Source organism: Porites lutea, chromosome 14 (genome assembly GCF_958299795.1).
Source record: "Porites lutea chromosome 14, jaPorLute2.1, whole genome shotgun sequence".
Classification (NCBI taxonomy): Eukaryota; Metazoa; Cnidaria; class Anthozoa; order Scleractinia; family Poritidae; genus Porites; species Porites lutea.
Window position 1 is genome coordinate 20,976,544 of NC_133214.1, and position 26,119 is coordinate 21,002,662.

General features: G+C 37.4%; 1 protein-coding gene and 2 long non-coding RNA genes across 9 annotated transcripts in view; 1 reads left to right on the forward strand and 2 right to left on the reverse strand.

Annotated features, from left to right (window-relative positions):
- The first annotated feature begins 1,920 nt into the window (after window positions 1–1,920).
- LOC140924515 (uncharacterized) lies at window positions 1,921–9,546 on the forward strand. Of its 4 annotated transcripts, none has more exons than XR_012164292.1 (6): window positions 1,921–2,816; window positions 3,247–4,092; window positions 4,189–4,540; window positions 4,865–4,984; window positions 5,899–6,010; window positions 6,161–9,546. It is a non-coding gene; the product is annotated as an uncharacterized lncRNA (long non-coding RNA). The 4 variants fall into 4 exon arrangements; XR_012164294.1 differs by lacking the exons at window positions 3,247–4,092; window positions 4,189–4,540 and adding an exon at window positions 3,033–3,190 and having other exon boundaries at window positions 1,921–2,387; window positions 2,702–2,816; window positions 6,161–9,545; XR_012164293.1 differs by lacking the exons at window positions 3,247–4,092; window positions 4,189–4,540 and adding an exon at window positions 3,033–3,190 and having other exon boundaries at window positions 6,161–9,545.
- Window positions 9,547–13,561: 4,015 nt separating this feature from the next.
- On the reverse strand, window positions 13,562–15,538 carry LOC140924791 (uncharacterized). Its single transcript, XR_012164346.1, has 3 exons — window positions 15,508–15,538; window positions 14,419–14,521; window positions 13,562–14,288 (listed from the first exon to the last, which is right to left on the reverse strand). It is a non-coding gene; the product is annotated as an uncharacterized lncRNA (long non-coding RNA).
- An 8,010-nt stretch (window positions 15,539–23,548) lies between these two features.
- The window catches only part of LOC140925209 (disco-interacting protein 2 homolog A-like), a 32,752-nt gene continuing 30,181 nt past the window's right edge, over window positions 23,549–26,119 (reverse strand). For all 4 annotated transcript variants that reach the window (XM_073375190.1, XM_073375188.1, XM_073375187.1 and 1 more), the window contains one exon: window positions 23,549–25,356. In XM_073375190.1, the coding sequence (XP_073231291.1) occupies window positions 25,104–25,356 (253 nt within the window). In that variant the 3' untranslated portion in view covers window positions 23,549–25,103. The remainder of the gene's footprint in view (window positions 25,357–26,119) is intronic.

Here is a 26,119-nt window from a genome sequence, read left to right on the forward strand (position 1 = left end):
CTTTTCCTTTACGCCCGGGATCTCAATATGTCTCATCTGACATGTAATGTGATACTTCGTCTTGTTTATGCAGATTTCACTTCGGTCCGCAGGAAATTTATCAGGAATTTAAAACATTTTGTCTCACGCTACTTCTGTAATTTTACTTCTCCGAAAAATCTTCACTTGCCCGTCGGGCAAGTTGAGCACAGAATTCACTAGCCCGATCGCAAAATCCACTAGCCCCGGGCTGTCGGACACGACTTTCTTTGCACGCTGGATAAAAAATGAATAAAATTATAAAAAGCGGTCATTAATTAAAATAATTCTCTAGCCTGCGCAATAGTGGTTGTATCAAGGACTTTGTTAAATCAGGGTTCCACCATATTTATTTACCAGTTATTCTGAACACGTGCCTGCCCAGAGGGACAGTGCCTAATAGGATTCTGGTTCCATGCAGGTGCCATCCCTACCCAATCCCACCCATAAAGGTTGGCCATGCCACCAGGGTCTACGACCCCTACTCTTTTCAAATAGTGATGTGGGTGTTCTTTAAGTCCCACAAGAACAAATCAGTGAAAGTGCTGTGGGAACAGGAGTTACGGTTTATCGTCCTTATCAGAGAAGACTAGAAAGTCTAACCATTTGAAGATGTCATTACAAAGGTTGCGCTTTTTCTCAGTCATTTAAAGACCCCAAGTGTTAGTCCGGCCGGGGGCTGAATCTGTGACCTCCTGGTCAGCAGACCGGCCCTCTTCTAACTGAGCTAACCAAGCAGCAGTTAAATGAAAAATATGTTAATTATGAACATTCTTGAGACAAACTTGCATGTCGTTTCCTCTTTCTCCAATGCCCAAGTCAAGATACAGTAGTTAGTCAACGGCTACTGACACAGTTACAATGGAATTTACTTTAATTTTTTGTTGACACATTTTCCTTTCCATAGGTATGAAATATGGGAAATAAAAGGAGTTATAGTTCCAAGTATAATGTACAATGATTGTAGCATCAGATTTTAATTTTGTCCATATATATTCAACGGTTTCAGAAATGTGCAAGGTACAAGAAAGGTACAGTTGAAGTGAAAAAAAGGTGTAAGAATTTAACACCTGTAGAGCCCCAATGCTGATATAGGTTAGATTAAGCTTTGCCTCCAGCCTATTTGAGGAACTGCTATGTGCATGCATTTCAGCTTTTTTTATTGTTTCTAAGCTCCTTTTGCGGTTTTAGTTAGCTACTGCAGCTGTTTTTGGGTGTTTTAAGAAGAGATTTTAGTTGATATGTTAATACAGGTGATTATTATTTTATAGCTGGAAACAATTAAAGATGTGTGAGTAATAAATGATGAACTATCAACATGGATCATAGCATAATATTTTTTTACAGCTGTAGTAAGTATAGTGAAAATATCAAAAGTATCAAAATAATATTCAAGACCACAATAAATTTTCATGAGCAATCAAAGCTGGCGAATGCAAAATAGATCAAGCTCATATTACTAGAGTGCATGTTGTCTTTAGATCATATATGTATGAGGTTATGAATAGGAGGTTATTCATTATAGTAGAACACCAAAAATTCAAACTCCCTGCTAACTCAAACTAAGTCCCATTTCCAATTTTGGCAAATTGATTATTCAATCAATCCCAGTAAATCGAACCCTCGCTAACTTGAACTGATTTTTGTTTCCCCTCACAGTTTGAGTTGCCAGGCTTCTACTGTATTTATTTACATAATAAGACGCTGTTTGTTGTCGCTGGGACACTCTGTCATCCATAAACTTAAGAGAGGAAGGAGAACTGTTGTACATTGTTGTTCATTATCATAAACTTAGGATATACATGTAACTCGATGATCTTGGATTCTCTAACCTTAATCCAAAATCAGCATGGAAGGCTGTAAAGCTTTTAAGGATTAAGCCTTTTCCTCCCCTGGTGCTGTGCCTTGACGTGGCGGGGAGGCTTGCATGCCCTTATGACCCCTAGAACTTTGACGGCGGGAGCTTATGCTCCTAGCAGGTTCAACCATGCCAGATTGGTCTGGGGGAGAGGGGCCAGACTAAACAGCACCCTGGTCCTCCAGGTTGGGGGTTTAGTGCAGGACTAACAACCCTGCCTTGTAAAACACCTCATGTCAAAGTAATCTTGGACATCAGCATACTAAAGGAATTTCTGTTTCGACAGAAACCGGTGTCACTTAGGGTGGGTTGACCTTTGGGATGATAAGGATTTACTAGGATCGGAGATCCCAGAACACTTGGATCATGGTAGATCAATTCATTTGATCTATCATGATCCGAGTGATCTCAGACCACTTATCCTCATTCAGATCGTCTCAAAGAGCCCACTCTTAATAATCTACATGCCACGAGAGATCAGCAAACATAGAACCGGTCAACCTATAAACCAGTAAGTATGGAAACCATTAACTCATACTAACTGTTCTTCCCTACTTGTAGTGTACAACTACAAGTGCATCCCTGATGCCTGCCCTTTTTGCTTTGGTGTCAACCTGACAAACATAGGAATCCACCACTCAACTCCATGGTTATGATTATTGCTCCTGCACACATCCTTGAAAAACAGAAGTTCGTCATCAGCAGTTGATTGGCACTGAAGAATTCATTTTTACTTTAGAAAATCCACTTTATGCTGGTACACATTGATTTAAATTTAACTGTTATGTATCTGTATATATCTTTTACATTTTTTCTTGAAGTTAGTAGGAAGGTCATTTCCAGATAACTAACTGGTCTGCAAGGAAGTAGAAAACAGAACTGAAATGGGGAAGCCACTGCTAATTTGTCCTCCAGATTTTGAAAGTGCTGTAGTTCGATAGTAAGTGATTATATTTTATCCTTTTTTGCACCTGACCTTTACTTAATATACTTTTAAATATCAACTTCAGACTTATCTTTTGAGGAAAGCATATGATATTATTAATTTTATTTCTATATTATATGTTAGTTTAGGTTCTTTCCATAAGCTTGTATGAAGCACCTAGTGCAGGACTGGATAAGAACTACACAAATTTTAATTATTATTTATTGTCAGCTGGATGCTTGTGTCAGGCCAGATTCCAATGAAAGCTAAACTTGTGGAAGGTGTAGTGGTGTTATGTGGCTGATGAACTGTTTCGGCAGAAGCCGGTGTCACTTAATCTGCATAACACAAGAGATCAAATATCATAGAATTAGCCGCACTATTAACCTGTAAGTATGGAAACCATTTTACTCAAGACATACTAACTCTTCTTGCTTATTTGTAGTGTTCAACTACAAGTGCATCCCTGTTGCGTGCCCTTTTTGCTGTAGTTTCAATCTGGCAATTGCAGGAACCCAACACCAGGAAATTAAGGAGACTCAACATGCCTACACAGGCAGCACTCACACTGACTTGTTGTGATCAGCGATTCACAACTGCATCCCTGATGCCTACCCCATACATTCCAGATATTAGACTGGAAACTGCGGAAGATACTTGTATGACATTGGATTACTAACGGTGGCTGGATGCTTGTGTCAGGCCAGATTCTTATGAAAGCTGAACTTGTGGAAGGTGTAGTGGTGTTATGTGGCCGATGAACTGTTTCGGCAGAAGCCAGTGTCACTTAATCTGCATAACACAAGAGATCAGATATCATAGAACTGGACGCACTATAAACCAGTAAGTATGGAAACCAGAAACTCATACTGACTGTTCTTCCCTACTTGTAGTGTTCAACTACAAGTGCATCCCTGTTGTGTGCCCTTTTTGCTGTAGTTTCAATCTGGCAATTGGAGGAACCCAACTCCAGGAAATTAAGGAGACTCAACATGCCTACACAGGCAGCACTCACACTGACTTGTTGTGATCAGTGATTCACAACTGCATCCCTGATGCCTACCCCATACATTCCAGATATTAGACTGGAAACTGTGGAAGATACTTGTATGACATTGGATTCCTAACGGTGGCTGGATGCTTGTGTCAGGCCAGATTCTTATGAAAGCTGAACTTGTGGAAGGTGTAGTGGTGTTATGTGGCCGATGAACTGTTTCGGCAGAAGCCGGTGTCACTTAATCTGCATAACACAAGAGATCAGATATTATAGAACTGGCCGCACTATAAACCAGTAAGTATGGAAACCAGGAACTCATACTGACTGTTCTTCCCTACTTGTAGTGTTCAACTACAAGTGCATCCCTGTTGTGTGCCCTTTTTGCTGTAGTTTCAATCTGGCAATTGGAGGAACCCAACTCCAGGAAATTAAGGAGACTCAACATGCCTACACAGGCAGCACTCACACTGACTTGTTGTGATCAGTGATTCACAACTGCATCCCTGATGCCTACCCCATACATTCCAGATATTAGACTGGAAACTGTGGAAGATACTTGTATGACATTGGATTCCTAACGGTGGCTGGATGCTTGTGTCAGGCCAGATTCTTATGAAAGCTGAACTTGTGGAAGGTGTAGTGGTGTTATGTGGCCGATGAACTGTTTCGGCAGAAGCCAGTGTCACTTAATCTGCATAACACAAGAGATCAGATATTATAGAACTGGCCGCACTATAAACCAGTAAGTATGGAAACCAGGAACTCATACTGACTGTTCTTCCATACTTGTAGTGTTCAACTTTAACTGCATCCCTGATGCCTTCCCTTTTTGCTTTGGTGTCAACCTGGCAAACATAGGAACCCACCACTCAACTCCATGGTTATGAGATTGCTCCTGCACACATCCTTGAAAAACAGAAGTTTGTCATCAGCAGTTGAATGGCAGGATTTGCAAGAACTAAAGAATTCATTTTTACTTAAGAGAATTCAGTTTATGCTGGTACACATTGCTTTAAATTTAACTGTTATATATATATTGATATATCTTTTATATCTTTTCTGGAAGGTAGTAGGAAGGACATTTCAAGATAACTAACTGGTCTGCCAGGACGGAGAAAACAGATCTGAAATGGGGAAGCCACTGCTATTTGTGTCCTCCAGATTTTGAAAGTGCTGTAGTTTGATGGTAAGTGATTATATTTTATCCTTTTTTGCACCTGACCTTTGATAGGGTTAGTGCAAAGTTTGAATTCAGATGTGAAAGCTTTTAAAACAGTAAATTCAATTTAATTCATTTTGTCAACAAATTGATGATTGGAGCTCTTAAAAATAACAGAGAAAATTATCCGAAGAAATGTTTTTGAAGGAAGAAAAAGAATTCCGGGTTAAGCACTAATTGGCCTTTGAACAACTACGCCCTGTAATCACGTCAGTAAAACAAAATGTTCTATTTACACGCCCGACGCACTCTGGCCAATGTCTTCTCCGATTACAAGCACTTGACACCAAACCATACGATATCTTTTCAAAACCTTCTTATAATCAGACACAGTTTAAATGGAGGTTTTGCTGTATGCAACCCTTACGTGCAAAATATGTCATAATCATATTTATCTATATTGTAACCACCCTTCCCCCTCAACTGCTACCTGTACGCCTAACAAACACGCCCGATGCACTTTGGCCAATGTCTTCTCCGATTACAAGCACTTGACACCGAACCATAAGATATCTTTTCAAAACCTTCTTATAATCATACACAGTTTAAATGGAGGTTTTGCTGTATGCAACCCTTACGTGCAAAATATGCCATAGTCATATTTATCTATATCGCAACCACCCTTCCCCCTCAACTGCTACCTGTACGCCTAACAAACATATGGAACGCACTCTCCTAAGATCCGATTACTCCTAGTTATATATTGGTTTAGAATTTTTTCCCATAAGCTTGTATGCCTAGTGCTGGACTGGATACGCACTATTCACATTTTAATTATTATTTGTTATCATCATCGTCATCATCACTATTATTATTATTATCATTAGTATTGGCATAGAATTAGTATTATTAAGTACCTTAAATCTTTTATATCTCATCAGGAACTGTTATGCAAAGGTTACTGGTCTGCTATTAGGAGGACAGCTGATGAGCTGAACTGGAGAAGCCAATGCTGTTTTGTTGAACAGATTTTGAAATTGAAACGGATTGCTGGTAAGTCTTTGTTCTTTTGAATGTTACTTTTCCCATAAATTCCAGAATGCTATTGTGAAACTAACCAATAACACAAGTATTTTTTATGTATTTTTCTCTTAATTTTTTATATAGTAATATCTTTTTTATTTTTATTTTTTTATTATTCAGCATGTTTTTCTCCGATCCATGCACGTCATAAATTACCATCGTTTCTGGCATCACTCTTCCACGACACCCTTAATCTGATTTAGTTGATAAAGAGACCAAGACAGAATCTCTTGCCTAGCCAGAAAATTACAGAATTTTCAGTGGTAGCTACCTCAGTCCTGCAGACACAGCACCCTTGACATTTTCATTGGAACACAGCGTTTACGGGCCCACCAACCACCATGCAACCACAAAGACTCTTCTCAGAATTCCTCAGTTATAACAGTTAATTTCCCAGTTAAGCTGATACAAGTGTGTGATATTAACTCTTTTGTGCAGTTTTCAAGATCAAGGACATTTTGCATTTCATTGAATCCAGCAAAATGGCCCAATATAGTGATGCTGCAGCACTCTGGGAAAAAAAGCTATGTTAAGCATCCAGACACTTAATTATGTTTCTGTGTCATTTTCTTTTGTTCAAGGTATCTGATTATTCTATGAGCAATTTCGATTAGTGTTACTCATTGCTAGTCAGCCCAGGAGACCTTTAAAATGGGGTACAGCTGGCCTGGGGTTTTCCTCCTAGGGGCAAGAGGACGTACGGGGAGGTTTTTCACCTAGCTGTTGTTCCATGACCCCATTTCTCTTAGCATTTATTGAAACACAGATTGCAAAAAATAGTGTTAAAACTGCTTGCATATACACTAGTTAACTAGATAATCTTACTGTAAGTCTCTGTAATTTCTCCAGACGAATCAGGGTGCAAAGAAAGTCAGTTTTACAGCCTGCCATTCGGGTAAGCTGTAGCTAGCATGTACTAGCCCTCGAGTCATTTCGACTGGTGCCAAAACCCTTTTTGATTAGCAGGATTGATTACAATCCTTCTGTATTTTGAATTTCCCAGAAAACAGCATTTGTCCGTCAGGCAAGTTAAGAACAAAAATCACTAGCGCGATAGCGAAATCCACTAGCCCCCGGCTATCGGACACAACTTTCTTTGCACCCTGCCAATAAACCGAAAGTTGACATTACTTTTTGGGTGTCTATATTTATGTGAGGAATAAGGATTACCACAGTGGGTTGGTGTGCAGCATAAGAAATTTTAAATGTTTGACCATAATCATCCAACATGACAACTATGTCAAATTATTTTTGTGGGTGTAGGACAACTTCCTTTGAATATTGAACATGGACAAACATCATTTCTTAGTCTAGCTTGCCCAAAATCAAAACATGACTGATTAGACAATAAAAATATCAATTTTATATAGTTGTAAAAATAACAAATTTTCCAAACCTACAAGTATGGTCAAAAAAGTTATTTTTTTTTTCATAGTTTATTTTTGGGCAAAATCAACAAAGAAATAATGTTTAGAGATGTTCTTAATAGAAAACAAGCCTTTCTAGACAATAAAAATATTAATCCTAAAAATGTGAATTTTTTCAAAGGGGTTAACCCATGATTTTGGTAAAAAAATTCCAAATTTTCTTTTTTTTGTTTTAGGGTAAAAGGAGCATGGAATTATTGCTTTACGATGACTGAGACAAAAAACAAATTATTTTCGAGTATAAAAAAAAATTAATAACGCCAAAAATCGCAATAAGTTAACCCATGATTTTTGTCAAAAACTTCCAAATTTTTTTAAAATTTATTTTACGGCAAAGTGAACCTAGAAGTAATGTTTCACGATGTTCTAAATTAAAAAGGAACTATTTTTAGACCATGACAAAAAAAGCTTTTAATAAGGCCAAAAATCTAAGGGGGTTACCCCATAATTTTTGTCCAAAAATTCAAAATTATCTTTTACTTTTTTTAGGGCACAATCAGCTTAGAAATAATGTCTCACAATGTTCTAGATAAAAAAAAACTATTTACAACTATTAAAATAACAGCTTTTCAGAAGGCCAAAAATCGCATTGTTCCAAAGGGGTTAACCCATGAGTTTAGTAAAAAAATTCACAAATTTTATTTTACTTTTTTTAGGTCAAAATAGGCGTAGAAATAATGTTTCACGATGTTCTAGATAAAAAAAGAAACTATTTACCACTATAAAAATGACAACTTTTCAAAAGGCCAAAAATCACAGTTTTCCAAAGGGGTTAACTCATGATTTTGGACGAAAAATGCAAAATTTTCTTTTACTTTTTTTACAGCAAAATGAGCCTAGAAATGATGTTTCACTATGTTCTAGATAAAAAAAACTATTTTAGAGTAAAAAAAAAAACATTTTACAGGGCCAAAAATCGCAATTTTCCGAAGGGGCTAACCCATGATTTTTGCCAAAAGATTCAAAAGTTTTCTTTTATTTTTTTAGAGCAAAATGAGCCTAAAAATAATGTTTCACGATGTTCTAGATAAAAAAGAAACTATTTACGACTCTTAAAATAAGAACTTTTAAAAAGTCCAAAAATCGCATTTCACTAAGGGGTTAACCCATAATTTTTGTCAAAAAATTCAGAATTTTCTTTTCCTTTTTTTAGGGAAAAATGAGTCTAGAAATAGTCTTTCACAATGTTCTAAATAGAAAAGAAACTATTTTAGAGTAAACAAAAAGGAACTTTTCAAAAGGCCAAAATCGCATTTTTCAAAAGGGGTTTAGTAAAAAAATTCAAAATTTTCTTTTACTTTTTTTGGGCAAAATAAACCTAGAAATAGTATTTCACGATGTTCTAGATAAAAAAGAAACGATTTACGACTATAGGAATAACAACTTTTCAGAACGGCGAAAAATCGCATTTTTCCAAAGGGGTTAACCCATGATTTTTGCCAAAAAATTCAGAATTTTCTTTTACTCTTTTTAGGGCAAAATAAGCGTAGAAATAGTATTTCATGATGTTCTAGAAAAAAAAGAAACTATTTTTACAATAAAAAACTAACAACTTTTCAGAAGGCCAAAACTGTCAATTTTGCAGAGGGGTTAATCCTTTATTAGTCAAAAATTTCAAAATTTTCTTTAACTTTCTTTAGGGAAAGATGAGCCAAGAAATACTGTTTCACGATCTTCTAGATAAAAAGGAAACTATTTTAGAATAAAAAAATTAACTTTTCAGAAGGCCAAAAATGGCAATTTTGCAGAGGGGTTAACCCATGATTTTAGTCAAAAAATTAAAAATTTTCTTTTACTTTCTTAAGGGCAAAATGAGCCTAGAAATAGTATTTCACGATGCTCTAGGAAAGAAAAAAACTATTTTACAGTGAAAAAAGACTTTTTAGAAGGCCAAAAATAGCAATTTTCCAAAGGGGTTAACCCATGAATTTTGTCAAAAAATTCCAAATTTTCTTTTGCTTTGTTTCGGGCAAAATAAGTCTAGAAATAGTATCTCATGATGTTTTAAAGAAAAAAAAAACTATTGACCACCGTAAAAATGCCAACTTTTCAGAAGGCCAAACATGCCAATTTTGCAAAGGGGTTAACCCATGATTTTAGTCAAAAAATCCAAAATTTCTTTTACTTTTTTGGGGGCAAAATGAGCCAAGAATAATGTTTCACGATGTTCTAGATAAAAAAAAAACTATTTTACAATAAACAAATAAAATTTTCTCCTTCTGAAAAGTTGTTATTGTGATAGTCGTCAATAGTTTCTTACTATACCAGATACTATACTATACTATACTATACTATACGAGATTCTATACCAGATACCATACTATACTATACTATACTATACTATACAATGTTCTAGATAAAAAAGAAACTATTTATGACTATCATAATAACTCTTCATAAGGGCGAAAAATTGCACTTTTAGAAATTCGAAATTTTCTTTTACTTTTTTTTGGGCAAAATGAGCCAAGAAATAATGTTTCACGATGTTCTAGATAAAAAAGAAACTATTTTACAATAAAAAAAATAAATTTTCCCCATCTGAAAAGTTGTTATTATGATAGTTGTCAATAGTTTCTTTTTTTATCTAGATCATCCTGAAATACTATACTATACTATTCTATACTATACTATACCAGATACTATACTATACTATACTATGCTATACTATACTATACTATACCAGATACTATACTATACTATACCATACCAGATACTATACCAGATACTATACTATACTATACTATACTATACTATACTATACTATACTATACTATACTATACTATACTATACTATACTATACTATACTATACTATACTATACTATACTATACTATACTATACTATACTATACTATACTATGTTCTAGATAAAAAAGAAACTATTTATGACTGTCATAATCACTCTTCATAAGGGCGAAAAATTGCATTTTTACAAACGGGTTAACCCATGATTGTTCGCAAAAAATTCAAAATTTTCTATTACTTTTTTCCGGGCAAAATGAGGCTAGAAATAATGTTTCACAATGTTTTAGATAAAAAAGAAACTATTTTAGAGTAAAAAAATTGCAACTTTTCAGAAGGCCAAAAGTCACATTTTTCCAAAGGGGTTAACCTATGATTTGTGTCAAAAAATGCAAAATTTTCCTTTTCTTTTTATAGGGCAAAATAAGTCTAGAAATAATGTTTCACGATATTCTAGATAAAAAGGAAACTATTTTACAATAAAAAAAACAATTTTTCAGAAGGTTAAAATGACAGTTTTCCAAAGGGGTTCACACATGATTTTTGTCAAAAAATTCAAAATTTTCCTTTTCTTTTTTTGGGGCAAAATGACCCTAGAAAAATGTTTCACGATGTTCTAGATAAAAAGGAAATTATTTTAGAGTAAAAAAGTAAACTTTTTAGAAGGCCAAAACAGGCAATTTTGCAAAGGGGTTAACCCATGATTTTTGTCAAAAAATGCAAAATTTTCCTTTTCTTTTTTTAGGGCAAAATGAGGCTAGAAATAATGTTTCACTATGTTCTAGATACAAAAGAAACTATTTTACAATAAAAAAATCACAACTTTTCAGAAGGCTAAAAATGACAATTTTCCAAAGGGGTTAACCCATGATCTTTGACAAAAAAATTCAAAATTTTCTTTTACTTTTTTTTATGGCAAAATGGGGCTAGAAATAATGTTTTACGATGTTTTAGATAAAAAAGAAACTATTTTAGAGCAAAAAAAATAACAACTTTTTAGAAGGCCAAAACTGGCAATTTTGCAAAGGGGTTAACCCATGATTTTTGTCAAAAGAGAGATTAAGATTCACGTTTACGGCACACGGCAAACGGCAAACGTCAGTTGAGAATTTCTCAAAATAGAAAATAAGCAGATAAAAACAGTCCAGAACGATTCCTTTGGATAAAACTGGCATAAAACCACTTATTTTTGTGTAGAAGCAATAAACAGTAAACGAAAAATAAGGAGAAAACTTGGTCACGTGGTACAAATTCACGTTTGCCGTTTGGCGTAAACGTGAATCTTAATCTCTCTAAAAAATGCAAAATTTTCCTTTTTTTTGCGGCAAAATAAGCCTAGAAATAATGTTTCACGATGTTCTAGATAAAAAGGAAACTATTTTAGAGTAAAAAAGTAACAATTTTTTAGAAGGCCAAAACTGGCAATTTTGCAAAGGGGTTAACCCATGATTTTTGTCAAAAAATTCAAAATTTTCTTTTACTTTTTTTAGGGCAAAATGAGGCTACAAATAATGTTTCACGATGTTTTAGATAAAAATGAAACTATTTTAGATTAAAAATATTACAACTTTTCAGAAGGCCAAAAATCACATTTTTCCAAAGGGGTTAACCCATGATTTTTGTCAAAAAATTCAAAATTTTCCTTTTCTTTTTTTGGGGCAAAATGAGCCTAGAAATAATGTTTCACTATGTTCTAGATAAAAAGAAAACTATTTTACAATAAAAAATTGCAACTTTTCAGAAGGCTAAAAATGAGAATTTTGCAAAGGGGTTAACCCATGATTTTTGACAAAAAATTCAAAATTTTCTTTTACTTTTTTTAGGGCAAATGAGGCTAGAAATAATGTTTCACGATGTTTTAGATAAAAATGAAACTATTTTAGATGAAAAATATTACAACTTTTCAGAAGGCCAAAAATCACATTTTTCCAAAGGGGTTAACCCATGATTTTGTCAAAAAATGCAAAATTTTCCTTTTCTTTTTTGGGGGCAAAATGAGCCTAGAAATAATGCTTCACGATGTTCTAGATAAAAGAAAACTATTTTACAATAAAAAGATAGCAACTTTTCAGAAGGCTAAAAATGAGAATTTTGCAAAGAGGTTAACCCATGATTTTTGACAAAAAATTCAAAATTTTCTTTTACTTTTTTTAGGGCAAAATGAGGCTAGAAATAATGTTTCACGATGTTTTAGATAAAAATGAAACTATTTTAGATGAAAAATATTACAACTTTTCAGAAGGCCAAAAATCACATTTTTCCAAAGGGGTTAACCCATGATTTTTGTCAAAAAATGCAAAATTTTCCTTTTCTTTTTTGGGGGCAAAATGAGCCTAGAAATAATGCTTCACGATGTTCTAGATAAAAAGAAAACTATTTTACAATAAAAAATAGCAACTTTTTAGAAGGCTACAAATGAGAATTTTGCAAAGGGGTTAACCTATGATTTTTGACAAAAAATTCAAAATCTTCTTTTACTTTTTTTAGGGCAAAATGAGGCTAGAAATAATGTTTCACGATGTTTTAGATAAAAAAGAAGCCATTTTAGAGTGAAAAAATTAAGACTTCTCAGAAGGCCAAAAGTTGCATTTTTCCAAAGGGGTTAACCATGATTTTTGTCAAAAAATTCAAAATTTTCCTATTCTTTTTTTGGGGCAAAATGAGCCTAGAAATATGTTTCACGATGTTCTAGATGAAAAGGAAACTATTTTAGAGCAAAAAAATAACAACTTTTTAGAAGGCCAAAACTGGCAATTTTGCAAAGGGGTTAACCCATGATTTTTGTCAAAAAATGCAAAATTTTCCTTTTCTTTTTTTTGGGGAAAATAAGCCTAGAAATAATGTTTCACGATGTTTTAGATAAAAAGGAAACTATTTTAGAGTAAAAAAAATTACAACTTTTCAGAAGGCCAAAATCGTATTTTTCCAAAGCGGTTAACCCATGATTTTTTTCAAAAAATTAACTTTTCTCTTACTTTTTTTAGGGGAAAATGAGCCTAGAAATAACGTTTCATGGTGTTCTAGATAGAAAAGAAACTGTTTTGGACTATAAAAATAACAACTTTTCAGAAGGCCTAAAATCACAATTTTCCGAAGGGGTGAAACCATGATGTTGATCTAAAAAATCCAAATTTTTAGTTTTTTGTTTCAGGGTAAAATGAGGATGGAATTATTTTTTTACGATGTTCTAGACAAAAAAAGCAACTATTTTCGAGTATAAAAATAAAAACTTTTCAGAAGGCTGAAAATTGCAATTTTCCAACGTGGTTAACCCAAGATTTTTGTCAAAAACTTCAAAATTTTCTTTTACTTTTTTTAAGAGCAAAATGAGCCTAGAAATAATGTTTATGATGTTCTAGCTAAGAAAAAAGAATTTATTTTAGCCCATAAAAATAACATCTTTTCAGAAGGCCAACCCCCCGTGGTAATCCTTGTTCCTGATATAAATATAGACACCCAAAAAGTAATGTGAATTTTCAGTTTCGCGCTGTGGGGAAATTACAGAGACTTACAGTAAGATCATCTAGTTAACTAGTGTATATGGAAGCAGTTTCAACACTATAGTTTGGAATCTGTGTTTCAATAAAAAATCGGGTTGTGGAACAACAGCTGGGTGAAAAACCTCGCTGTAAGTTCACTTTATGTCCGTAGGAGTAAAACCCCAGGCCAGCTGTACCCCATTTCACAGGTCTCCTGGGCAGGTCCTACTAATCAGAAGGTACCTAAGAAGTGCTTGGAACCTTGAATTACATTTTCTGAGGTTGCTGCATCACTGTTTTGCTTGATTAAATGAATACATGTACTACACAATGTCCGTATCCTAAAATCTGAAGGAGTGAGTTCATTATTTTTGTGCTCTTTTATCGGCTTTACTGACAAATTAACTGTTCTTGCTGATGAACTGGGGTGAACCAGTATACTCTGTGCACCATCGAAAATGGTCTTGTTGAGGTAGTTTCCACAATACAATTTTGTACATCTCAGCTCAGCAGGAGATTCTGTCTTTGTCTCATTTGTAAGGTGACTCAGATTAAGGGCTGACGTGGCAAAATAATATCTGAATCCATGGCAATGTACAAGCTGAATATAAAAAAATATATATTATTTTAAAATAAATAATGGACAGAAAAATACTTAACCGATACTTGCGTTATGAGTGAGTTTAACAAACTCATAACAGGCTAATTAACATTCAAAACAGGAAACTTACAACTTATAAGTAATCCATCTTATTTTCCAAATCTGTTAAACAAAACAACACTGGCTTCTCCAGTTCAGCTCTTCTTTTCTCCAGTGACCTTCTCGTGATACATCTACATAGACAAAAGATAATTTGCGTTATGATTTGCACTTTTTCAACTTGCACGACAAATTAAAGGATGTTAAGGAAAGTAATGGGCCAAATTACTTTCTCGTTAGCCTGTGCCAGGCTCTCAGATAGTACAGTGGGAACGTATTAAAACGAGCAAAGCGAAAATAAGACGCACACGACTTGGGAAAGGGGGTGGTGGCGCCCTGTCTCTCCCCAGCCCCTGCGCGTTTTACACATTTCTTATTGCTGAACGACTTTCCACCACCATCTCGGAGCCTGGAACAGGCTACTTTCTCGTATATTGACATATCCTGTGCTAGGTTATTCACAAAATATTTAGTCACCTACCGTATACAAACTATGGTATTTTCATAATGTGGACAACAAATAATAGTGGTGTCCCCTTTGATCACTTCTCTTTTTCTAATGGTAGACAAGTGACATTATTTTGCACGACATTCCAAGAAGGTAAAAGGTACTTAAAGCTAGGATTTCCACTCTTTTACTTGCAAAACACAGGATGTAAGTTAAGAGGAATGTAATGGGAAATTCTTAGTTAAAACAATGATGTCACTGACCACCAAACTGTCAATGGTACTTTTAAATTCTGGAAGACAAAAATAACAGGCATACCAATTTTTTTAAGGAGGCATGTGTGGCCGAGCGATAAACACCTTGAACTCAGGATTAGGACTCAGGTCTGGGGTTCAAGCCTCCCCCCCCCCCCATCCCCTTTGTTTCCTTAGACAAGGAATTTTACACCTCTTTGCCTCTCTTCACTCACGTATATATATTGATACTAGCAACATACTACTGCCACAGCCGCCTACTTTCTCATAGTCGGCCGCCTACTTCAAAAAATTTTGCAAAGCCTTGCATCCCATCTAGGGGGAGTAGCAATACTCCTCAGGAATGCTTCACCTCGCCTAAAGAAACTGGGATAAGCTCTAGCCATTAGGGCCTTTGTGTGCCTTTACCTTTTCTTACCTTGCCAATTTTAGCTCTGCTTTAAATCTATTTGCTGGCAGGACTGTTTGCTTGAAACAACATCGCTACTAACTTCAATGAAAGATACAAACATAGTTTTAAATCATTTCATAACAGCATAAATATAAAATAATTAAATAATTAATTGTTTCCTCAAAAGTGAAAGATAAAGATCTTCGGTTCCTATATTTCCTTCGAGTCCACTTCATCAGACAACACTACACTTTCCACAAATTCAGTTTTCATTACAATCCGCTCATACAAAAGCAACCAGTCCCTGTAAGGAATCCAATTTCATACAAGTAGTAGTACTGACTGAGTAAGGATATTGAGTATCCTGGATTTCCTAATATTGGATGGTGAGTTTCTCTGATTGTCAGGTTGACACCGCAGCTAAAAGGACAGGCACCAGGAATGCATTTGTAGTTGAACACTACAAATAGGGAAGAACAGTTAGTATGAGTTTCTGGTTTCCATACTTACTGGTTTATTGGTTGACCGGTTCTATGATCTCTGACCTCTTGTGTTGTGTAGATTAAGTGACACCGGCTTCTGCCGAGACAGTTCATCGGCCACATAACACCACTACACCTTCCACAAGTTCAGCTTTCATTGAAATCCGGCCATGCTCAAGCATCCAGCCACCATAAGGAATCCAATTTCATACAAGTAGTATCTTCCACAAGTTTCCAGTCATATTTCTGGAATGTATGAGGCATGCATCAGGGATGCAGTTGTGGATCCATGATCAAAACAAGTGTGGAGAAAAAGTCAGTATGAGAACTGACTGAATGGATGTGTGGAGTATCCTAGATTTCCTGGTAGGTTCGAACCTTCAACTTGCCGGTTAACACCACAGCAAAATTGACAGGCAACAGGAATGTTTTTGTAGTTGAACACTACAAATAGGGAAGAACAGTTAGAATGAGTTTCTGGTTTCCATACTAACTGGTTCATTGGTTGACCGGTTCTTAAGATCTCTGATCTCCTGTGTCGATAGATTAGGACAGTGACACCGGTTTCTGCCACAACAGTTCATCGGCCACATAACACCACTACACCTTCCACAAGTTCAGCTTTCATTGAAATCCGGAAATGCTCATGCAAGCATCCAGCCACCGTAAGGAATCCAATTTCATACGAGTAGTATCTTCCACAAGTTTCCAGTCATATTTCTGGAATGTATGGGGCATGAATCAGGGATGCAGTAGTGGATCCATGATCACAACAAGTGTGGAGAAAAAGTCAGTATGAGTAGCGACTGAATGGATGTGTGGAGTATCCTAGTTTTCCTGGTTTTGGATGGTAAGTTCCTTCGATTTGCAGGTTAACACCACAGCCAAATTGGCAGGCAACAGGAATGTTTTTGTAGCTGAACGCTACAAACAGGGAAGAACAGTTAGTATGAGTTTCTGGTTTCCATACTTACTGGTTTATTGGTTGACCGGTTCTATGATCTCTGACCTCTTGTGTTGTGTAGATTAAGTGACACCGGCTTCTGCCGAAACAGTTCATCGGCCACATAACACCACTACACCTTCCACAAGTTCAGCTTTCATTGGAATCCGGCCATGCTCAAGCATCCAGCCACCATAAGGAATCCAATTTCATACAAGTAGTACCTTCCACAAGTTTCCAGTCATATATCTGGAATGTATGAGACATGCACTAGGGATGCAGTTGTGGATCCATGATCAAAACAAGTGTGGAGAAAAAGTCAGTATTAGAACTGACTGAATGGATGTGTGGAGTTCCTAGATTTCCTGGTTTTGGATGGTAGGTTTGGACCTTCGATTTGCAGGTTAACACCACAGCCAAATTGCCACTGAGGCAACAGGAATGCTTTTGTAGTTGAACACTACAAACAGGGAAGAACAGTTAGTATGAGTTTCTGGTTTCCATACTTACTGGTTTATTGGTTGACCGGTTCTATGATCTCTGATCTCTTGTGTTGTGTAGATTAAGTGACACCGGCTTCTGCCGAAACAGTTAATCGGCCACATAACACCACTACAGCTTCCACAAGTTCAGCTTTCATTGGAATCCGGCCATGCTCAAGCATCCAGCCACCGCAAGGAATCCCATTTCATACAAGTAGTACATGTATCTTCCACTAGTTTCCAGTCATATATCTGGAATGTATGGTGCAGGGATCAGGGATGCAGTGTTGGATCCATAATCAAAACAAGTGTAGAGGAACAGTCAGTATGAGTATGACTGAGTAGGCATGTTCAGTATCCTAGGTTTCCTGAAGTTGGATGATTGGATTGCAGGTTGACAATGCAGCAAAAAGGGCAGGCATCAGGGATGCTTTTGTAGTTTAACACTACAAATAGGGAAGATCAGTTAGTATGAGCTGAACCTGCTAGCCTAAGGAGCATAAGCTCCCATTGTCAAAGCACTAAGGGTCACAAGGGCACACAAGTCTCCCTGCCACGTCAAGGCAGAGCACCAGGGGAGGAAAGAGCTTAATCGTTTAATGCTTTACAGCCTTCCATGCTGATTTTAAAGTACAGTTAGAGAATCCACAGGGCTGTCATTACGAGGCAGGGGCCGTATATATCCCCTGGCTACTATGAATGTGGCCCCTAACTACTTTTATAGAAAAATGAACCAAAAGAAACTCCTAGCTGTCTTATTCCCTGCCTACTTGTTGTATTTACCCAGCAACTTGAAATCTTAGTGATATCCCTGATCCAAGATCATTGAGATAAGAACACATCGCAGGATTCTGGATACCCGTCTAGTAAAACTTATCATCTTCAAAACATGCTCCTGAAGCCCCACAGTTGTTCGATTTTTCAATTCATGGTTAACAGACCTTATTGAACAGCACCTACTGCCATAGAGAAAAACAAGCACACAGCTCAAAACATGCTTTTGCAGTAGTCAAATTTATGTTTAACAGACCAAAACACACAAACAAGAAAGAATACAGCATGAAAATACAAGGAAAAAGGGGCCTCTGCTAGCAGTGCAGGAAGAATATACCTCGTCCTATAATGATAAAATTTCGATCACGCAAAAATTAGTCTAGAACACATACAGAATGAAAGCTTTTGATCAACTGCAGAACCACAGGAGCAGCTGATTTCAGGACTTCAGAGTAGACAAATATTTTGAAATTCCCTGAAACCACTTTCCCCAAGCTCTTAATATGATTGCAGTTTGCAAGATACACCAACCAAGGAGAATTGTGTTGTGAGTCAGTCAACGGCAGTTTGCAAAAAAGTAGGAATTGTAAACTAAAGCTACACAGCAAAGGATTTTACTAACAAACTTGGGTGGCGTAACTGTGCTGAAATTTTTCCAGACATTTGCTTTAGATTTTCCAAATTGTCTTCAATTTTTCCGGGGAAATTTTAGTCGGTAGGAAGAGAAATTTTTAAAGACAAATGTATAGAAGATTTTAAAAACTGGTTCAAGTGCATTTATCGCCCTCACTTTTTTTCAGTAGATGTCGTTAGGACTGAAGCTTTAGTGTATAATTCATAGTTTTTTGAACAAGGAATTATTCCACATTATTTCGACAGCTAGTGCAGATTCCTACTAGTCTATGAAACGGATATGCAAAACTACTGGTCTGCAAGCAGATTCCTACAAGTCTGGTAATGAGATGGTGCGGTTTCCTACAGGTCCCTGGGAATAGATTGCAGATTCCTACCAGTCCATGAAACGGATATGCAAAACTACTGGTCTGCAAGCAGATTCTTACAAGTCTACTAATAAGATAGTGCGGTTTCCTACAGGTCCCTGGGAAAAGATTGCAGATTCCTACTAGTCACGTGAAAAGTTTCCCAAAAAACTCATCCATAGCGGGGGGTGGGGGGGGGGGGATGGATTAAAAATGGAACGTCCCCATTAGATGCCTACAAGTCAAGATGGATTCCAAAACCGTGTCAACGTCTATCGCGTATCGGGCATATCTACATGTATTCAAAGCTCGCAATGTTAGTTAAAGCTCGTATTTAATACAACTACCTACCTGGTGTGTGGTAACAGTAGAATTCTATGGGGCTGGCCTCCCTTTCTCATCGCATGGAGTTGCTAAGTTTGCTGACGGGAACAAGCCAAACAGTTGGTTCACCACACTCTGATTCCGGCAGCTTGTTGGTGTATTAAAATTGATGTTGAAGACAAATTAGATAGTGCCTCGTGGAAATTAAAACTCAAAACATCCCAGAGAAAACTTTCAAAACATTCATCGTCACATGTTCATTTCACAAACTGATCGGAGTTTCGAATCACATGGCGCGTGGCGTGGCAACTAAGCTAACCTCGTGATAACGAGGCAGAACGAACCGAAAATGACAACAAAAAGTCAAATATAAAATTAAATTTTTGTTGAACCCAGGAGCCAAAACTGAGGATTGTCATGTTCCCAATTTTCATCAACTTATCCATAAAATTTACACCGTGTGGGTGAGAATCGCGTTTTCTGGGAAAGGGCACATACGCCAGAGGGCACTCCCACGCAGACGTTTTTAGGGGTTCGTCACGCGTCCCTGAATCCATCATTTTGGGCAAAAAAGTTTTTTTTTTTTTCATCGTTTGGTTTTTGTGCAAAATTGGTATGAAATATTAAATGTTTATTGATTTTCGAAATGAAAAACAAGACTTGTTGCACAATAGAAATATCAGTTTTATATAGTCGCCAAAATGAGAATTTTCCCAAAGGTCGGGGGTGTAACCCATGATTTTGGTCAAGAATCCTCATTTTTTTTCATAGTTGGCAGGAGCCGATTACTTCGGCTCCTGTAATTGGTCAGTTTTGGCCAGACTCGACCAAGAAAAAATGTTTACTGATGTTCTGAATAAAAAAGAAGACAACATTGCCCATGATGATGACGGTGATGATGATGAGAATCGATTGTGCCCTCGTTTTTCCTCCATCTTGTCTATAGGCTCCAGCCTTAGGTGCCTCGATCGAGACTGCTCTGGGTACCAGAGTTCTTTCTCGCGTTTCGGCATGTTGGCCGAGCGGGTCACGAAAGACTTGACAGAAACGGGAAACCGCGCTTGAAAAGTCTCACCCAGGGTACATTGAGACAGAGCCCGCACAAAGCCTATGCGAGAAATTCGAGAAAAAAAGCTCTGATTAGAATATTCAGCACATAATTCAAATATTTACTTGGCATTTTTTTACCTCAGTTTATTTGTTAGACTCTTGTTAGCAAAGATAACATTATGAATGAAAGATTGTTCTCAGGAAGCCTAGGGGGGTACACGGGATTTCAAGTGACGGGGATGATGGAAGGATTTTTTTGGGTTTGAAATTTTCGATTCTGGGATTTTTTTGGGTACGAAAATTTGGCAAGTATTTTTTTGGTACCTTGATTTGAATAGGGATTTTTTGGGGGTATTAAAAAGAATCGTTAGTGCCCTGGCTGCGTAGTTCTGCGAATAAAGTACGCTTTACATCGCACGTGTTATACAGTAGTCTGCATTGTCCCGTGGTGCCCGGATCTTTTGGGGGTTAATTTTTGGTCCAGGGTTTTTTGGGGGGGTTTTGCTGGAAGCCCTAAGGATTTTTTTGGGTCTTGACTTTTGGCTCCATTCGATCATCCCCGCCACTTGAAATCCCGAGTACCCGCCCTGGGCAGGAAGCCAATAATGGCACAGCAATGTCACCATGGCTAAATGCCTAAATTGGTAATAAGACAAACAATAATTAACTAATAGTCAACATTCCAAAAATGTCACAACATCAATAACAAACCCGAATTTCGGGTACGGGAAGGTTGATTTTGTTCATCGCGATTGTAATTACATTGTTTCGAAAAAGAAACAATCATCGTCGATTCAAGGAATTATCTCATGTCAAAGGATTTTCTTCGATTCATTCAAGGAACAAGAGGACAAAGTAGTCGTCTCCGATAGGTAAGATTATAGTTCAGCATGATGCTTGAATAGGCTGCTAAGCGTGTGATTTTCCGCATCTGAGATCTACGATCTGATTGAGTAGCGCTTTTTGTGGCATTGTTTGTATATTATTAAAGCATTCTAACTTTTTTGGTGTCTTGTGTGAGCTGGCGTCTAATACATGTCAATTTGCTTTTCCCATTTGCAATTTCTCTTGGGTAAAGAATGTAAATAATGAAAGCCAAAAGGACGAAAAGTGTCAATGTTATTTGGACTGTTTTGTTTGCCAAATATCTTTTTTTGGAGGAAATTTGTAATTACATAGAAGCGATTTGGTGAAACATACCACGAGACCGATACCTTTTTTGCACTGTTTTCTGGCGTTTCGCTGCGAATCGTTTATCCTGCTTTTACAGGCGTATTTTCGGTCATCGCTTCGTTACTTTCTCTCTCGGGAGGGGCGGGGGGAGGTTGGGTACTCCCTTATATAAGCCATATAGGTATGTGCCGCCCCGAAGGGTAGGGTTTTTGCGCCTTTTTGGTCTAAAAACGGGTATAGATTTTGCCCTATTTTGGTATGGAATCGGGTATGGTTTTCGAGGGAACTATGGGAGTGTTCCAAATGAGTAAGAAAGAAAGAGAAATATGCTAAATCGAGATGGATGTTAAGAAATCTTTCAGTTGTTGCTATTCTAATTAATGTAAGAAATGATGACATAATTTCTTAAAGGCCAGGTCTGTGAATGGGCATGGATTATAGAGGCCAGGCCTAAAAACGGGTGTGAAAATGAAGTCTTTTGGTCTGAAATAGGGTCAGGAGCGGCACACCCCCACCTAGAATTCCCAGGAGTACCTCCCTAGCCTGCGTAGCAGGCGTCGAAAGGGGTAGGGGGTAGGTGATAGGGAGGAAGGGAAAAAGGGGAGGGGGATTGGGGAGAGGGGGAGCTCCCTTCCCTTTTCCCTTTCTCCCCCCCCCCCTCCCCCTCCCCTTTTTGCGCCTGCCACGCAGGCTATACCTCCCAGAGTCTTTGCACTGTCTAACTTCCACATAAATAAACTGATCATAAACGGGGTGATACCAGAAAAAGTCATATCCCCACAGTGGGTTAATCCCTAGGTATGAAAAAAGTTTTTTGTTTGTTTCTTAAGAAAAAGAAGAAGGTCAAAATGATGGAACCCCCGCCCCAAGGAGAAGTGGAAGACACCCTGAAAAGGATTAACTCGCACCCAGGCGTCCTGGGCCTTCTGGTGATCAACCCACAAGGCATTGCGATCAGGTCTACAATGGATAATGCAACAACCCAACTGTATGCGACCAATTTTCAGCATTTGGCGAGTTTAGCGCGTAGCTGTGTCCGAGATCTCGACCCTTTGAACGACTTGAAGTTTCTTCGAGTGCGATCTCGGAAGAATGAGATAATGGTTGCTCCGTCGAAAGACTACACTTTGATTGTTATTCAAAATCCAAACCACTGGGATGTCTGATATGGTCTAAAATCTGAGCAATTTTTGAAACGAGAAGAAAATTTGCGTTGAAAATGCGTTGCTACGCTTCGTGATTCGCTGAGAAAATTTACGTGACTTTGTCAGCCAAAACAATCACATAGTCATAATTATAGCTAAATACATAGGACTGTTTGCGCATGTCAAGATAAGTAATCCTTAATAAGTCGCCACCTTAGAAACGAGAAGAGGACTGGAACCAAAATGCGTCCCGCTATTGTTCCTGGAATCGTTACTGGGGACGCGCCGTTCAGCTATTGGCCAATCCCCTTCTATCCCCTGTCCTGCGAGGGCTAACTCGATCCAGTCCCCTTCTCGTCTCTAAAGTAGCGAATAACGATGAATAATAATTCTCAGTAACTATAATAATTCATAATAGTTATATTTGGAGCACATGGCAAGGCCAAAGCAATCAATCTTTTGAAATGTACACAGCCCCTTTTTAAAACAAGGTTACCGTATGCTTTCACCTTTAAGTTGCTGTTTGCCCTTTTGTTTTTAAGAAAAAAGGGGTAAGAAACCGGAGATGGCCCATTGGCATTTTGAACCTACTGGAACAACAACAACAATGAAATGGTGAATCGCTACCAATACACTGAGTATTTAAAACAAAATAACATCAGTACTGTTGAGGGAGATGAAATAACAACACATACTAAGCAGCACAAGACAATGCTTCTATTCACGTCTTTATTATTTACACATAAAAATATAAGCAACATCCGTTGCCTTTTTGGCAGAATACTTAACAAAATCTGACCACTAATTCTGTTCTGTGAAGCACAATGATCGAATAATCGTTAGATATAAGCCGCATTGCACGAGCTATAAAGGATATGCCCGACGCAAACGAAACAAAAAAAAATGTACCCAATATCCAACTTAAGGTACTCATTATGTTCACGAACCTCATTCAGTATTTATAGTCCGAAAATAAGACTACACATTGTAGGAAGATGTGTCTAAAAACAATATAAAATCCAAAAAAACAACTAACTTTCACTTTTATTATTAAAGCAAATGCCAAAGAGTACTTTTTCCCGAAACGGGCAGTTCGTTCAATCTCACATTCCCCTGTGATTCGTTACATCCGAGAAAATTTCTTACCACACAAAAACAGTTGTATTAGTCAAGGACGTCAAGCAATACCTAACAGCTGCAATATGGATCTACCATCGCCTCATACAGAAAATTAACAACCACAGCAGAATTCACGTAATGAAATACTGGTTGATGTTACTTAGGGCGACAAAGTTCTAGTTGACTCCAGTGATCCTCAGCAGGAAAGTTGGCTTCTAACCGCGCCTTAATGCCATATCACGAAATGCATGATAAGTCATATTACATGTTATTAAAATCTTACTTACTTAAATTCATGTCAGACAGATTGCAAACTAAATTATACCTATATACATGCGAGTCTTTTGTGGTAACCGTTTCAGCTATAATACGGCAAATAGCCACCAAAGTGCTAAAAAATTCTTAGGTCTGACAGGTGTGGTAAGAGGTGGGCGAGGGAGGGGGCGTGGTCCCTCTCCCTGGATTCGCCACTGCTGTGGAAAGATTTTTATTTCCTCCAAATAGATCGTTTTCACATGACGTCACGGCAGCAATATTGGGGTACAAAACAAAAAACCCGGCGGGCATGTAGGTGTTCCAAAAAACCCTGTGAAGATTAAGCTCTTTTCGCATGTAAAAACTTTTTTTTGTTGAGAAATTGCATAGCTGCCGATCACGTAAATGAAAACGATCTATAGAGCCAATTCATTCACGTGGCCATAGCCTCCCACGCAGGCGTTTTTAGGGGAGCTCATTTTTCATGAAGCCTCGGAGTCTCCTTTCGCGTGTCGCCCACGAGTGACTTTCCGTGACTCTCACAAATGGAGAGCTTGCTCGAGGCTTCAGCTACCTCTCGTCAATCTCCACCATTGGGGAAGCTTCGCGAGACAAAATTATGAATTACGCGAAACTATCTCTTCTTATTGTCCAATAAGTTTTGCACTATTTTGCAAATAACAATAAATACTATTTGGGATTTGTAACGATGTGGGAGCGGTTAGTCACCAGGACTGCACTTCATATTTTTGAACAAAGAGCGAGGTAAATGCACTCCTTGCATCTTATACCTCACGTCTATTAAGGCTGCAGCTAATCCTACATATTATACTCAACGTATAATAAATACGTACGGGAGGCGAGCAAATTCACTCTTTACACAACAAATGCAGTTCCTACATATTATACGCTACGTATATAGGATCGAGCTGGTCCGCAAGGAAGCCGTCCCTCAGATGCATTCGCTGTTTCTCGCCACGAGAATTGATTGGTACAACACCGGGATCAACCACCACTACTACCCCTACAATTAATTGTTGTTCATTAAGCACGGATGACGTCACAAGAGGAACGACGTCAAGAGCCTCGCTTTCGTCCGCGTCAAGTTCGACGACAACGACTAGAAGGTTGGTCCATGTAAACACCGCACTGCGGGAGAGAAGGGAAAAAAATGAGAGGTCGATGAATCAAATATGATAGCCAGGAATACATTACAATAGGAATAGGTAATATACCCTATTTTGAACACACACATTTCCTTACGACTGCGGAGAACATGGTCCGATGTGTTTTACGTTATGCAAGTTTCGATTTCGTATAATTCACTATGACATAATCCTTGTGTTGAATCTGCCTTCAGGGTTTCAGTCAGGATATTGTAGCAGGGTGTCACCTAATTCTCATACAGTTATTTTTCAAACCAACACCTTTTTTTTCTTTCAATCACATTCTCCTCGGAAACTTAGACTGCGAGTAGTACCACTTTAGTCCTTCGACTCGAGAGGGCGAACAAGCCAAGGAGGGAAAAGGAGATAAGGAAGAGAAAAAGGCCAAGATACTCACTTGCGAAATTAAACTTTTAAAACCTAATATCAACATTCAAATTCTTATTTGTTGTCCCAATAAGTTTCCTATAGAAGTAGTGTGGAGAAGTTGTTGAAGTATCAAGCAGATTCATTTTGTGAGATCATTTCGTAAACTCCTGTCAGCAAGCTGTTTTTTATATCACAAGGAGGGGTTTGAAGGTGATAACCTTAAGGCCAAATTTTGCCCAAAGCAAATTTCGACCAAATTTCCAAATTTCATTTTCTAAAATTTTGAGACAAAAATAGCATCATGTGAAAGTACAGGCAGAGAGCTTTCATTTGAATGGTCACATCACAGGATTTCGTCCACAGACTCAAAAGTTAGA